This window comes from Schistocerca gregaria, chromosome X (assembly GCF_023897955.1).
Source record: "Schistocerca gregaria isolate iqSchGreg1 chromosome X, iqSchGreg1.2, whole genome shotgun sequence".
Lineage (NCBI taxonomy): Eukaryota > Metazoa > Arthropoda > Insecta > Orthoptera > Acrididae > Schistocerca > Schistocerca gregaria.
In genome coordinates this window covers 426,448,818-426,464,523 of record NC_064931.1, presented here as the reverse complement: position 1 = coordinate 426,464,523, position 15,706 = coordinate 426,448,818, and the positions used below count along the sequence as shown (strand labels likewise).

General features: G+C 46.0%; 1 protein-coding gene across 1 annotated transcript in view; it reads right to left on the bottom strand.

Annotated features, from left to right (window-relative positions):
* The window catches only part of LOC126299577 (Down syndrome cell adhesion molecule-like protein Dscam2), a 212,234-nt gene that overhangs the window by 50,135 nt on the left and 146,393 nt on the right, over positions 1–15,706 (bottom strand). The window contains exon 10 of the mRNA XM_049991586.1: positions 9,090–9,383. Coding sequence (XP_049847543.1) covers positions 9,090–9,383 — 294 coding nt within the window. The remainder of the gene's footprint in view (positions 1–9,089; positions 9,384–15,706) is intronic.

Genomic DNA, 15,706 nt, shown 5'->3' with positions numbered 1-15,706 from the left:
CGACTGTGTGCTGTTCACACATGTCGCCTGACTGTGTGGAGTACACCTGCAGAAAACGGCAAGCTACCATCCAGCGTCCAACAGCGTGGTAGAGAGGCTCCACAGGATGCTAAAATCCACCTTAACTTGCTGCGATACGACTTGGACTGAGACACTTCCCCGATTCTGCTCGGTCTACGAGCCTATTCCAAAGGACTTCACGGAGAAATCACCACTGCCGCACGACCATTCCGCCCCACCACTGGCAGAACGTTTACGTGCACACATGGCTGGCCTCTGACTGCACGTGCCTACATGGCACAGTACAGGCAAAGAGTTTGTGCACGCCGACCTGCAACACTGCAGCCACGTCATTTTGCGCACCAATACCACACAACTGACCCACATACTCGGGACTGCACAGCATCATCATCCGCAGTGACAGAATGCTGGAGCTCGAGGTCAATGGCAAGCCGACGAAGGTCACCATCGATCGTGTCAAACCGGCTTATGTTTTGTCCGCTCCTGACACTGCACACTTCCACGACACCGTGGAAGACGTAACTGCCGACGAAGCTTGCCATGCTGCCAGCCCGGCGGCACCAATACCCCCCACCGACAATGGCACACAGACACTGCTGGCTGTCATCCTGCCGCCAGATGTCACCGTGACTCGTGTGTGCCTCACTCCAGCCCGCCCAGCCAGCTGGTGCAGTAGCCCGAATCACCCTCACCACAGCTGCCAGAAGAGTGTGTCACATGCTTTGGTCGGTGCGTCTGTTTCAAACGTCCTTGCTGTGGGACAATTGCGCCATGCCACCAGAGACTGAATGGGTGAGAAGCCAGGATGCCAGCCGCCGCCTGCCATAGAGACCTTGTCTCTAGCAGGCCACCTCATTGCCGAGCCGTTACCAGTCGAGCCCCAGACTCTGCCACCCACGTCACTGGTTGTGTATCCATTGGCACTCTTGGGACCACATCCATGCTGTGTTGCCTCCGCCACATCAGGCATCGAGGCAGGTTTCCCCTGCACTGGTCCCCGTAATCAGAACCACGTCTGCGCCAAGATGCCTCTGCCACGCCAGGTGTCAAGGCAGTCCTACACCCACGCCAGTTACTGTAACCGTTTCCCTGTCGAGCTCCTTACGCCACCCCAATGCTGCTGATGTGCCTGTCACAATTCTGGGACTCACGCACTCGTCACGATGTTACAGAGCCATGTGCTTATGCCATGCGATGCTTCAGACAGTTCAGAGCCAGTGCCACCAGCTGCTCCTGTCATAACCGCTGCACAGGAGACATGCCTCCCCCCCCCCCCCCCCCAGTTGCCCAGCAGTACTGCCTGCCACTGATGCCACTGGCCGCCGCGAGAGGACTTGCCACTGCATGCCAGCCAGAACTATGCGCTGACGTCACCAGCCACCTCACAATCGCTGCTTCACCAGACTATAGCCACCATGCTAGTGCTGATGTCACCACACAGTGCCCAAATTACAACAGGATGGTGTTGTAGACTGATGGCTGCACTGTCATGCAGCTCTCGAGCTCCACTTTCCAAAGGGGGATCTGTGTGGTGGCCCACTGGACAGCGCTGCAATTGCGAGAACTACTATCGCGGCTGACACAGCATTCGGAGTGCACGCAGGCAGATTTACTGTTAGCTGGAAGCCCGGCAACAGTGTGGTGTGCACCAGACATGTGAAGATAAAGTGAGAACCAGTGCGAGTCAGGCATCAGAATGCACCAGACACATCACACAAAGAGCTGTCCTGCCTAGCCGCGAAGCACATAGGTCGAGTGATCGTGAACTCCCCACACGTACACACGCAGAAACTTGTCCGTTTTGCAGCCACTTCCACCTCGCCCACGAAAAGCTCTGCACTCCACATATAGTGCCAGGAACTGGCCATACTGAGACTTGCCCATGAGCACATGGCTACGTGACGTCTTGTGGAGTGTACACCCTCCGGATCACGCACTGCTCCACCTCAAGTTGTCAACTGCAGTCACGCAGTCAGCAATGGGCTATATCAAGCTTGACTGTATGCATCTCAGTTATTGTAATAAATGTGGTTGCCTCATGTGGGCATTTCATTTGTATTCAGTCTCCTTGGTCTTCTTTGAGCGTGGCCACAATTATAGGGTTTGCTCATCGCAAAAATAATCATAAGCGGAATTACGAGCACTACAGTATCAACAAACTGGTCCCTCATTGCATTGCATGAAATGTTTTTGTTACCAGGATGACTATGCTGAAAAAGAAATATAAATACACGAGGAATAAAGATGTAGAATGGTAATGAGATTTGTTTTATTCAAAAAGCTTTACGAGTTTTCACATAAAAAATTCAGAGGCATTACTTTTCAGCATGCATTCAAACTTTTGGTGAACATACAGGGGTATCAACATAAGACTTCTTCCTGGTTGCACCATTTGATGCTTTTATATATGATCCTTCTCTTTATTTTGTATTGTCAGTGATGAAACTTCATTCTGTAGTGGGAACAGATGTTTAGTTGTCACTGAAGCCAAAACTATAATATACAGTAAACACCATCTCTGTATTATACTGTTTATCATTCATACACATCTCTGTTCATACACTGCACAGTTGGATCCTGAGTATAGCCATGTGTAGACATTATGGCAAATACATCAACAGAAAAAGAATCAGTACTCCATTTTCAACGTTTAAAATTCACTCAAGATTTATTGTTGCATCAGTGTATATAGAGTTCATGAAATCATTACATTTTCAGATCTATAGCACAAGCAGTTTTGAGGTACCAGGTATCAACCCATGCTGAAATACCCACATTAGTATGTGTTGCAGCCTTGACAGGCAGCAATGTAGGTGCAGATTCTGCCATACAGTCATACAGATGTCGGATACTGCCCAGGGATATGTTATGCCACACTTGCTTCACCTGCTCACATAGTTCTGTAATAATTGTTGGTAACGAGTTGTATAAGTCACTTCTTCTCCCAAATATCCTACACATGCTTGACTGGAGATAAGTCTGCAGACATGCTGGCCATAGAAATTGCTGCATGTCTTGCAGAACTTTGAGTTTCATGGGCAGTGTGTGGGAGAGCATTATCCTTTTGGAACAATACATCACCTTCCTATTGCAAGAATCGCAAAAGAATGGATCCAACAATATTCTGCATGTACCGAGTACTGGCTAGCACCCCCTCCACAAACACCAAAGGTGAATGACAGTTGTAGCTTATCACACCTCGAACCATAAGTCCAGGTGTGGAACCACTGTGTCTTGGATGAGTGTACTCTATGAGATGGTGTGCAGCAGGTCTACATCATACAAGCAAACTACCACCACCTGCATGCAAGCAGAATCTGCTTTCATCACTGAAGACCACATCACACCATTCCATCTTCCAAGTGATCCTCCGATGGCACCAATTGAGCCATGCACATCGATGCTGTGGTGTTAGTGGAAGATCAGCTAGAAGTGTGTGTGCCCATAGTCCTACAGCTAATAACCAGTTTGCAACAGTTTGTGTTGTCATATCTGGGCTCACAAGCTCTCCTTTCTGTGCTCTGCTAGCTGTAAAATCTGCTACTGCTGCCTTTACAATACAAAAAATGTGGCACTTGTCAGGGCTGTATGTTCATACAGAACCTCATTTATGGATATGAGAATGTCCACTGATGCAAATGTCAAAATTAGGTGGCACTTCTCTGAAAGGAACATTCTGCAACTCAGGAGGCCACAATTTTACCCCTTCCAAACTCACTCAGTTGGCTGTAGGAAGCACTAGTGTATCTTTATGGCATGATTGCCTCCTTGCTTCACATGTTTGCACCACAGTGAGATTTCTGGCTGTGAGTATTCCCTACTAAAGGGTAGTCAAAGATGGCGCTCTGTTAGCAGTGCCACTGCACTATCTGTTGGTGGAAAATTTTGAAACCATTATCAGTACATCTAATATCCCGCATACTGTGGCTCAGCACCTGAAGAATAATTTGGAAAATATTTCGAGTAGATTTCCCCACCATGTTATAGTTCTGGGTGGAGATATTAATTTGCCGAATATAGACTGGGAGACTCAAACGTTCAAAACGGGTGGCAGGGACAAAGAATCCAGTGAAATATTTTTAAGTGCTTTATCTGAAAACTACCTTGAGCAGTTAAACAGAGAACCGACTCGTGGCAATAACATATTAGAAATTCTGGTGACAAACAGACCCGAACTAATTGAACCAGTTAATGCAGAACAGGGAATCAGCGATCATAAAGCGGTTACTGCATCAATGATTTCAGCCGTAAATAGAAATATTAAAAAAGGTAGGAAGATTTTTCTGTTTAGCAAACGTGACAAAAAGCAGATTTCAGAGTACTTGATGGCTCAACACAAAAGTTTTGTCTCAAGTACAGATAGTGTTGAGGATCAGTGGACAAAGTTCAAAACCATCGTACAATATTCGTTAGTGGAGTATGTGCCAAGCAAGATCATAAGAGATGGAAAAGAGCCACTGTGGTACAACAACCGAGTTAGAAAACTGCTGCGGAAGCAAAGGGGACTTCACAGCAAACATAAACATAGCCAAAGCCTTGCACACAAACAAAAATTACGCGAAGCGAAATGTAGTGTGAGGAGGGCTATGCGAGAGGCTTTCAATGAATTCGAAAGTAAAGTTCTATGTACTGACTTGGCAGAAAATCCTAAGAAATATTGGTCCTATGTCAAAGCGATAGGTGGATCAAAACAAATTGTCCAGACACTCTGTGACCAAAATGGTACTGAAACAGAGGATGACAGACTAAAGGCCGAAATAGTAAATGTCTTCTTCCAAAGCTGTTTCACAGAGGAAGACTGCACTGTGCATCCTTCTCTAGATTGTCGCACAGTTGACAAAATGGTAGATATCGAAATAGATGACAGAGGGATAGAGAAACAATTAAAATCGTTCAAAAGAGGAAAGGCCGCTGGTCCTGATGGGATACCAGTTCGATTTTACACAGAGTACACGAAGGAACTTGCCCCCCTTCTTGCAGCGGTGTACCGTGGGTCTCTAGAAGAGCGAAGCCTACCAAGAGATTGGAAAAGGGCACAGGTCATCCCCGTTTTCAAGAAGGGACGTCGTACAGATGTGCAAAACTATAGACCTATATCTCTAACGTCGATCAGTTGCAGAATTTTGGAACACGTATTATGTTTGAGTATAATGTCTTTTCTGGAGACTAGAAATCTACTCTGTAGGAATCAGCATGGGTTTCGAAAAAGACGGTCGTGTGAAACCCAGCTCACGCTATTCGTCCACGAGACTCAGAGGGCCTTAGACACGGGTTCACAGGTAGATGCCATGTTTCTTGACTTCCGCAAGGCGTTTGACACAGTTCCACACAGTCGTTTAATGAACAAAGTAAGAGCATACAGACTATCAGATCAATTGTGTGATTGGATTGAGGAGTTCCTAGAAAACAGAACGCACCATGTTATTCTCAATGGAGAGAAGTCTTCCGAAGTAAGAGTGATTTCAGGTGTGCCGCAGGGGAGTGTCATAGGACCGTTGCTATTCACAATATACATAAATGGCCCGGTGGATGACATCGGAAGTTCACTGAGACTTTTTGTAGATGATGCTATTGTGTATCGAGAGGTTTCAACAATGGAAAATTGTGCTGAAATGCAGGAGGATCTGCAGCGAATTGACGCATGGTGCACGGAATGGCAATTGAATCTCAATGTAGACAAGTGTAATGTGATGCAAATTCATAGAAAGATAGGTCCCTTATCATTTAGCTACAAAATAGCAGGTCAGCAACTGGAAGCAGTTAATTCCATAAATTATCTGGGAGTACGCATTAGGAGTGATTTAAAATGGAATGATCATATAAAGTTGATCGTCGGTAAAGCAGATGCCACACTGAGATTCATTGGAAGAATCCTAAGGAAATGCAATCCGACAACAAAGGAAGTAGGCTACAGTACGCTTGTTCGCCCACTGCTTGAATGCTGCTCAGCAGTGTGGGATCCGCACCAGATAGGGTTGATAGAAGAGATAGAGAAGATCCAACGGAGAACAGGGCGCTTCGTTACAGGATCATTTAGTAACCGCGAAAGTGTTACGGAGATGATAGATAAACTCCAGTGGAAGACTCTGCAGGAGAGACGCTCAGTTGCTCGGTACGGGCTTTTGTTAAAGCTCCGAGAACATACCTTCACCGAAGAGTCAAGCAGTATATTGCTCCCTCCTACGTATATCTCGCGAAGAGACCATGAGGATAAAATTAGAGATATTAGAGCCCACACAGAAGCATACCGACAATCCTTCTTTCCATGTACAATACGAGACTGGAATAGAAGGGAGAACCAATAGAGGTACTCAGGGTACCCTCTGCCACACACCGTCAGGTGGCTTGCGGAGTATGGATGTAGATGTAGATGTACTGTTTTTCTAAGTGTACTAATTTTTTTCTCCTGGCAGTGTATATGGCATATGTCATTGATACCTCACAATCACTGGAACTAGTATTCATTGGAAACAAAAGAATTTATAGATTTACAATATAAATATATTGTGTTAGGCCCACTTCTGACAGATGCACCCCTGAAAGCACTTGTCATTACCCAGCAATACTTTGACTAACATTACTTAACTAAAACAACATAATCACCTCTTTTATAGCATGTTAGTACACCTTTTAAATGCAATTCTACATGGCATGGATCTGACAAGTTCTTGGTTGCTTTCTGGAGGTATGTGAAACAAGATGTCCAAGCAGAGGTCACACAGCATTTCAGACATTTTCCATCAGGTTCAGATCAGGCAAATATTTGGGGCCAAGGTATCAGAGTGTGTTCATTATCATGTTCCTCAACCCTCTGTAGCATGATTATGGCCTTTTTGTTTGACAGTTACCTTGCTGGAAGAAGCTGTCACTGCTGTGCTAGACATTAAGTGTGAAGGGATGCAGGTAGTCAACAATAATGTTCACATAGTCCACAGCTGGTTTTGTACCTCTGATTACTACCACATGTCCTGTGGAAGCCCCAGTGAATGATCATATAAAATAACCTCCAATGGCCTGTGTCCATGGTGCTGTGCATATTTGGGTGTTTGTTTGCTTGGATAACATCATATTCAGAAATGACTTCTGAGTTAGTGTTACAAGAAATGACCAGGCAATATGTTTCCATTGAATCAAAGTCCAAACTTGATGATCCTGTGCTCACTGAAATCATAAGCAACAATGCTGTTGGGTTAACATGGATGATGTAGGGGTAGTCTCCCATGGAGCCACGTTTTCAGCAATGTGCACTGAGCTCTGTGCTTTTAAACACTTATGCCTGCCCCAGCATTGCAGTCTACTGTCAAATAAGCCACGAAGTATTACTGATCCTGCTTTACAGACTGGGTTAGTCTCCAACCTACATATACTGTGCTGAGGGGTGGATGTCCAACACCTTGTTGCCTATTTGTGATTTTTCTGTCCTTGAATCACTTTCCATAGATGCTCATGACAGTAGCCTTGAACAGCTGACTAACTTCATCATTCCTGAGATACTCATTCTCAGGGATAAGGCCATAAAAATCTGTCCTTTGCCAAAGCCAGTTATGCAGTGTACTTCGCCATTTGCATCCTGTATCATTGTTAGAATGATTCCTCATTCTTCTCTGCTCCACTTATATACCCTCCTTTAGTGTATCCATATGCCTACAATCCCACTAGGTGCATTTTATCTCATGGTGCGTAATGGTCAATGTTTCAGTTCATTAGTGAATTTTAGACACCTCATCATTAGGCCTCTTTGGGCTGTTCTGTTTTCACGTGTTATAGTCTTCTTTATAAGTTCTGGATCATTATCATCTTCATTCAGCAATTCATGGGCAATGGCTACGTGATGTCATTTTTGGTCAAAATTCAACAATTTTGGAACAAACTTTGTTGCTACATGTTTCATTCCAAAAGCAACCCAAAAATTGCTTGAATGAGCCAAGGGATATGAAGACATCATCAGAAACCTCTCTGATGGTGATTCAGTGATTTTTTCAGAGCCATTTTCTGTACTTCTTCCACATTGTCATCAGTAATTGATGTTCCAGAGCATCCCAGGTGGCCGTCATCTTCATGTTCTCATCCTTCTTTGGAACTGTTTATATGACTCATAAACTCTTGTCTTGTTCATAGTAGATTTTTCAATCAACATTTTCAATGTGGTGCTCCACTTTACTCCATTTTTCAAGTAAAATTTAATCCAGATTCTTTAATTCATCTTTATTGAAAGTAAAAATTTTCTAAGCACCCAAAAGCACGTATAACTTTTTCAACTATAAACAACAAACTAAATATTCAAAATAGCTGAAAATTCAAACATACATCAGGAACATGTGTACCAACAAGGAAAAAAGTTTTGAAAATTGGATATATAAAGCCTATGAAATTAAAGAATTCTCATTACTTTTTTATCACACCTCATGTAACAAAAAAATTGGTACACCAAAATTTGAACTCAGGTTTCTTGGTAAGTAAGTATCATAAAAAATATGGATGTACTATAAATATTTAAGTAAAGGGAACAAAAACTATAAAAGCTAGTAACAATCTGAAAATGATTTTTATGCACAGTCTAACATGAAAACTCAAAAATAAGGAAGATATCTAAGGCAGCAGCTAAACAGTATCTTTTAGATAGCACACACAGGGCTGAAAAAGTATGGGACTTTCACATTACTTCTGTGACTTAATACCATTCACTGAGAACTAAAAGAGGTGAAGATAAGTATAACTAAATATCATACTCTGGCAATTAACTGCTGCTATAAACGTAATGAAAAAAAAGTAATAAAATGGAGTTGGAAAATATGGTGCAGTGGAATACAACTCAGTCTGAGAAAGATACTTATGTAATGGGATTTAAAAGCCTATACACCATTCTTTTAAACCCAGTATTTTGAAGCAAATTTTGTGTAACAATTACATACAGATTAATTTGATTTCACGAGGCATCTGTATTCATTTCCAAATGCAAATTTTACATTACATGAAGAATATTCATTATATCCATTTTATTAAAAAAAAAAACTTTCAGTAACTTTTATGATAAAGCTTTTTATCAGAGACAACAGCAAATATATTACCTCCAAAATGTGTGAGAGTAACAAAATTGTAATGCTCCACAGTTGAACCAGCACTGTTATGAGCAGTAACACGTAAGGTATACCAAGTGCCTGGATTTAGATCTAAAATGAGAAATTCACTCTGCTCTTTCTTGATGTTATTTGAAACAAGTGTCCAGGAATTATCATTCTTTTGTCTATACTCAATTACAATAGATGTAATAGGACAATCGCCATCATCCCATGATGTCAGGTTTAACAAAATAAAACTGGAATTTACTTGTATTAAATCAGATATGCTCGGTGCAAATGGTGCTGAAATAAAACGCACATGTTAATTTGTAAGTAAGGAAATATTACCATAATCACAATGATTCATTTAATTTACAACTTCTACATATCAATCATTTTCAGTCCACCAAGAACATAAATGTTTTATATTATGAAAAAGCAGCTCTGACACAAGTAAACAGACAGTTACAATGTTATTAGCATAACATGTAAATTCCATAACATATTCAAATATAGGAAAAAAGATTATCACTGAGTTGAGCACTACCTCTTTAAGTAATTTTCATTTGATGTATCACTGCTAAGTAACATAACTCAGTGAAATGTGGGTCATACATAGAAAGAACTGCTACAGTGTAGTACAGAAAGCACTTGAGAGAAACACACAGTGAGGAGAATGGAAATGACATTTTTAGTCAAATACAATAATTACGCTGATGTTATGACTATTCATGATGGCCCCTGGACATTAAAAAAAGTGGAATATCCTTCTTAACACTTAAACTAAACTCTGATACTAAACTTTCAAATGCAAATAAATATACAATTATAAAATAGCAATTTTATTGCTATGACTTGTTTTAATCAAAGCCCCAAGAAAGCTACAAACATACATTTATTACAAAATAAAAAGAAAAATGGACATAAACTACTGTGGAAATTATGAGAAAATAACGTTGTTTTGCTCTATGACATGTTTTTAATAAAAGCCACCATATTTATAGAAATACTTTGCACACACATACTGAACACTTGCAGCAAATATGAATTTGTTGCAGTCTACACACAGATTCTTGGTTTTATTTGAACTTATGCATCCTCTTATCTGCCAGGTCTTCTGTATCAGTATCTTTCATTTTTTAGTGGCTGTAATGAATGTGTGAAAAGGCCCTTTTCTTGACTATACAAACACAGAGAAGAGTCTGCTATTCTGAAAAGAAACATTTGTGAGGTAATATTTCTTTCCTACTGTCATCTCTCTGTAAAGGATCCATACATTGACTTCAGGAAGGTCTAGCACATTGAATAAACACGCATAGGCTGCCTGTGAAAACCAAAATTAACAGTGTACAGATGAGGCATCTGGTCCAGAATATCAATTCTGGATTTTGTGGAATTGTAGACAATCATCTATTATCTCCCAATATTGTGGAACTGTAGAGGCTCACCTGAATAAAACCACTGATGCACCATAATAATAAATGCTAAGCTTCTCCAGAGCAATACAACACACTGATAGAACAGCAACTACAGTATGTGATTCTTGAGTTTCTCCCGGAGTATTTGATAATCAAAATATCCACGGGTGTAGTGCCGGTCTATAGTGTCCAACGGGCACAATATTTCGGCGATCAAACATGTCGCCATCATCAGGTGAACTGACGGACTGAGCTCCTGTGAACGCGCCGGCACGGAGATCCGTACGCTATGACTGCTCAGGGGGAACTGGGTTCGGTCGCAGCGGCGGCCGATTTAAATACCCTCCGCCCGAGGTGCGCTCCCTCCGCCGTCCGCGCCCCGCGCCACGGTAGCGCGGTGGAACAGATTGCGACGGCGTCTGAGATGACGTCAGTGTGATGGCTCTGTCCGCCATGGTCGTCACAACTATGCGTTTGCTCGATTTACTCTTGATTAACCCAATCGCTGGTTCCCAAGCCTTGCTAAGATTATAGCCACAGTCACGGTTTATGAGGTCGTCATTGGTGCGAATTTCGATGGCCTCTAACAACGCTGTCCCAGTATCTCGACGTCTGTACCAGAATCCTCGTGCGGTCATACTCCATAGCGTGATTTTCCGACAAACAATGTTCAGCGACCGCCGACTTGCTGGGATACATCAGTCTAGTGTGCCTCTGGTGTTCACGGCATCGATCCTCGACGGTACGCATCGTCTGACCAATATACGACTTGCCACATTGACACGGAATCTGGTACACGCCGGCCTTCCTCAAACCGAGGTCATCTTTGGCGCTCCCCACCAGTGCACGAGTTTTATTCGGAGGACAAAACACAGTTCCGACCCGGTGTTTCTTCAGAATGCGGGCGATTTTCCCCGAGAGTGCGCCTGTGTATGGAATAAATGCAGTGCCTACCTCCTCCCTCGTGACTTCATCCATCTCAACAGGTTGTGATGCAGTGGTTGGGCGGAGAGCACGTTGGATCTGCCACTCTGAGTACCCATTTTTTCGAAATACAGTTCTCAGATGTTCCAATTCCTGGGGTAGACTCTCTGTGTCAGAGATAGTGCGCACCCTATGTACAAGAGTTTTAAGTACCCCATTCCTCTGTGAAGGGTGGTGGCAGCTGTCTGCGTGCAAATACAGATCAGTGTGTGTTGTCTTTCGATACACCCCATGACCTAGGGTGCCGTCAGCCCTTCTCCTGACCAAGACGTCAAGGAAAGGTAATTTACCCTCCGTTTCAGTCTCCATAGTGAATTTGATGTTGGGGCGTATGGAGTTTAGATGTGTAAGGAAGTCAAGGAGTTTATCCATACCATGTGGCCAGAAGACGAACGTGTCGTCCACGTAACGGAAAAAGCAAGTAGGTTTCCATTCGGATGACGACAGGGCTTCCTCCTCGAAGTTCTCCATGTACAAATTCGCTACTACCGGTGAGAGTGGGCTACCCATGGCGACTCCTTCCGTTTGTTCGTAGTATTCTCCATTAAAAAGAAAATACGTGAAAGTCAAGACATGCCTAAAAAGTTCAGTGGTATTCTCGTCAAACCTCTGACCAATCAACTCTAGCGACTCTCGCGGGGGACCCTCGTAAACAAGGAAACGACGTCAAAACTCACCATGATGTCTGACTCATCCAACCTGAAGCTATCAAGGCGTTTGACAAAATCCACGGAATTACGGATGTGATGAGGGCATTTACCCACATAAGGACTTAATATTCCCGTCAGGTATTTGGCCAACAAAAATGTAGGTGCCCTGATGTTGCTGACTATGGGGCGTAATGGTATCCCCTCTTTGTGAACCTTCGGGAGTCCATATAGTCTAGGCGGTACCGGACCTTGGGGTAACAATTTATTAGCGTCACCCTCCGGTAAATCTGCGTCCTTGAGAAGAACCCTCGTCTTGTTCTCCACCTTCTTTGTAGGGTCAACGCTGATCTTCCGGTAGGAATCGTCATTTAGCAGGCTGTGCATGTTATCAGTGTAGTCCTTATGGGAGACAACAACTGTAGCATTGCCTTTGTCAGCCGGTAAGACAACAATTTCAGAGCGTTCCCTCACATCACGAATGGCCGCCCTCTCTTTACTGCTGATATTTGACTTCATCGGCTTGGATTTCGTCAACGCACGACAAGTTTCACGACGTATTTCTTTGGCTGATTCTGGCGGAAGTCAATGCCGTCCTAGCATTCTTCACCCGAAGAATACTCCGAGCAGCTGAGGAAGCCACGCCAAGACGTCGCCAAGGAACACGAGACTTCTCGCGACAGCTACCGCGCCCTATCCTGGACGCGATAACCGAGAAGAACCGACTGTTTCGTGAATGGCAGCTCACTCGCCTACCAGACACGAAGCGCCGATTTAACCGCACGAGACGGGAAATTAAGGCAGCAGTCAAGCATCACCGGAACCAGGAATGGGAAGACCTTGTGTCTACCCTCAATCTTGAGGATGGCAGTGCATGGAGGGTGGTAAAGTCCTTCCTACGCCGGCGACAGCGAATACCGCCTTTACAGGTCGGGAACGACTTTGCCAGCGACCCTGACGCGAAAGCCAGCGTCCTGGCTGACGCCTTTGCAGCCAACTTCACACCGGTGGCCGACGTCATCGACGACGACCACATACGGCGAGTCCACGAGCAACTACCAACCATCCGCGGCGCAAGGGAGGAAGGCGACGTTATCGAGTTGATACGAAGGAGGAAGTTGCTGTGCAACTTCGCTCGCTGAACCCCAAGAAGGCCGGAGGCAGCGATGGCGTCACAAACCTCCTGCTGAAGAACCTTCCACCGGGCCTACACCGGCAACTTGCCGATTTTTTCAACGAGATTCTCCGATCGGGTGACTACCCCTCTGCGTGGAAACACGCGGAGGTCGTGGCCATCCTGAAATCTGGCAAGTACCCACGCCAGGCATCGAGCTACCGACCCATCAGCCTACTCCCGTCCCTCTCGAAAGTTTTTGAGAGGCTGTACGCGAGAAGACTGATGCGACACGTCACCCAGGAGGGCATCATCCCGGACGAGCAGTTCGGATTCCGAGAAGAGCATGCCACTTCCCACCAGCTGTTGCGGGTGGTATAACCGGCCATGAGGGCACTGGAAACAAGGGAATTCCTTGGCGCAGTGTTCCTCGACGTCTCCCGAGCGTTTGACTCGATGTGGCACGACGGTCTCGAGTTCAAACTCTTTGAACAAGGGATACCGACGTCTCACATGACGTTGCTGCGGTCGTACCTGTCCGAACGAACCTTCCACGTGAGGGCTGACGACGGTACGTCCACAGACCGGCAGATACGTGCAGGGGTGCCGCAGGGGTCGGTTCTCGGCCCCTCGCTGTACTCACTGTACACTGCAGACGCGCCGAAAGTGGCAGGAGTCGAACTGGCGCTGTACGCTGATGATACAGCCCTGTTCACGCGCAGCATGAATGCCCAGGTGCTGAGAAACCGCCTCCAACGCGGGTGCGACGCCTTGGGCTCATGGGCAACAAAGTGGCGGTTGAAATTCAACGCCACAAAGAGCCAGGCAGTCGTCTTCACTCGAAGACTTCTGCCGCCAGGGCTTACGCCGCTCGAAATCCTGGGAGAACCTATCCCATGGAGTGGGACGACGAAATACCTAGGGGTTACCCTAGACCGCAGGCTCACCTGGAAGCATCACATCCGTGATGTGAAAGGGAGAGCAATTGGACGCCTCCGCGCCCTGTATCCACTGCTAAACCCACAGTCGACATTGCCACCGCAACACGGCATCACGCTTTACCTAACATTGGTTCGCCCACTGTTAGAGTATGCGGCCGTGGTCTGGGGGAAAGCCGCAGATGCTCACATTGTGACTCTGTAACGGATACAGAACCGCGCCCTGAAGACTGGTATGCATCTTCCGAGGCGCTTTTCGACGCGCCAACTCCACGAGGACACCGGGATCCTGCCTCTCCGAGAAAGGTTCCGCGCCATCGCCAGGAAGTTCTACGAGAGGACGGAACACTCCCGCAACTGGCTCATCCGTGGACTGGGCCAACAACCACATCACAGGCCAACCACGCGTTGGCCTGATCTGCTGAGGGATTAAGTTTTACTAATCCCTCAACAGAGTGTGTCTTTCTCTTTTTCAGGTAAAACCAGACAGGACCATTCGACTAGACTGTTAATATATATTTCTCTCCCCTACAGAAACTGCAGGAATGACATATGTATGTCTATACTGCACCACCTCGAGCCAAGGACAGGCTCGTCATTCCAGCGTCAGCGTCAGCGACCGAACCATTCGAGACTGGGACGCCGTAGCGGAAGGGTCAAGCGGCAGCGCAGCAGCGGAGACGGGTGGGCAGGAGCAGCGGAGACGGGCGGGCAGGAGCAGCGGACGGGCCGAGCGGCAGCGCAGTAGCGGAGAGGGGCGTCCAGCTTCCCCCCATCCACGTCGAGCGACGCAGCAGCTCTTAGGCAGCAGTTGCCAACCGGCGACCGTCGCGAGAGGACGGCCACGTCTCACCAGAAGAGCAGCGACATCACCCCGATCCCCAATCTGTCCTGGATTTCGGGACATAAAAAAAGCATATCTGTCGTTGTTGCACTTCTGCTGCTAACACAGCAGGAGTGAAAGCAAATTGTTGTTGTTTCACTCCGGCTTTTAACACAGCGAGAGTGACGGCAAAACTGTCGTGTCCCCCACCACAACAGTGCCTCACGGCAGTCAGATCTGCCACCCCCTCTATAGGGAATAATCCGTGCCAGGGCCGAAGGCGCTGCCTCCGTAACCCGCGCACGCGTAGAGTGTAGGCGAGACTACCCGTGGAAACCTCGACCTTCTCAGGTCACGAAGAGGTGCCAACTAAGCGGACACGTTTCGAACCCACGTGTGCGGCCACACACACAAACTCTACAACGGTACCACCAGACAGGATGGCGAAGTACGGACCTGCCAGCTCCTTGGACGACAGCCCGATCTCCCCATCGGAATCTACTCTCACAGACACAACTCACGAGACACCAGATGACCCTGACTCCCACGGCCATGGTGAATGGCAGGAGGTGAGCCGCAACAAAAAAAGGCGCAGCTCGACCGGGAGCACAGCCCACCCAAGCAACATCAGGGACCCCAGACTGCTGACCCGCCAACCACAGACGCCGATCTTCTACTCCGAGACAACTACCTCCACGCCGC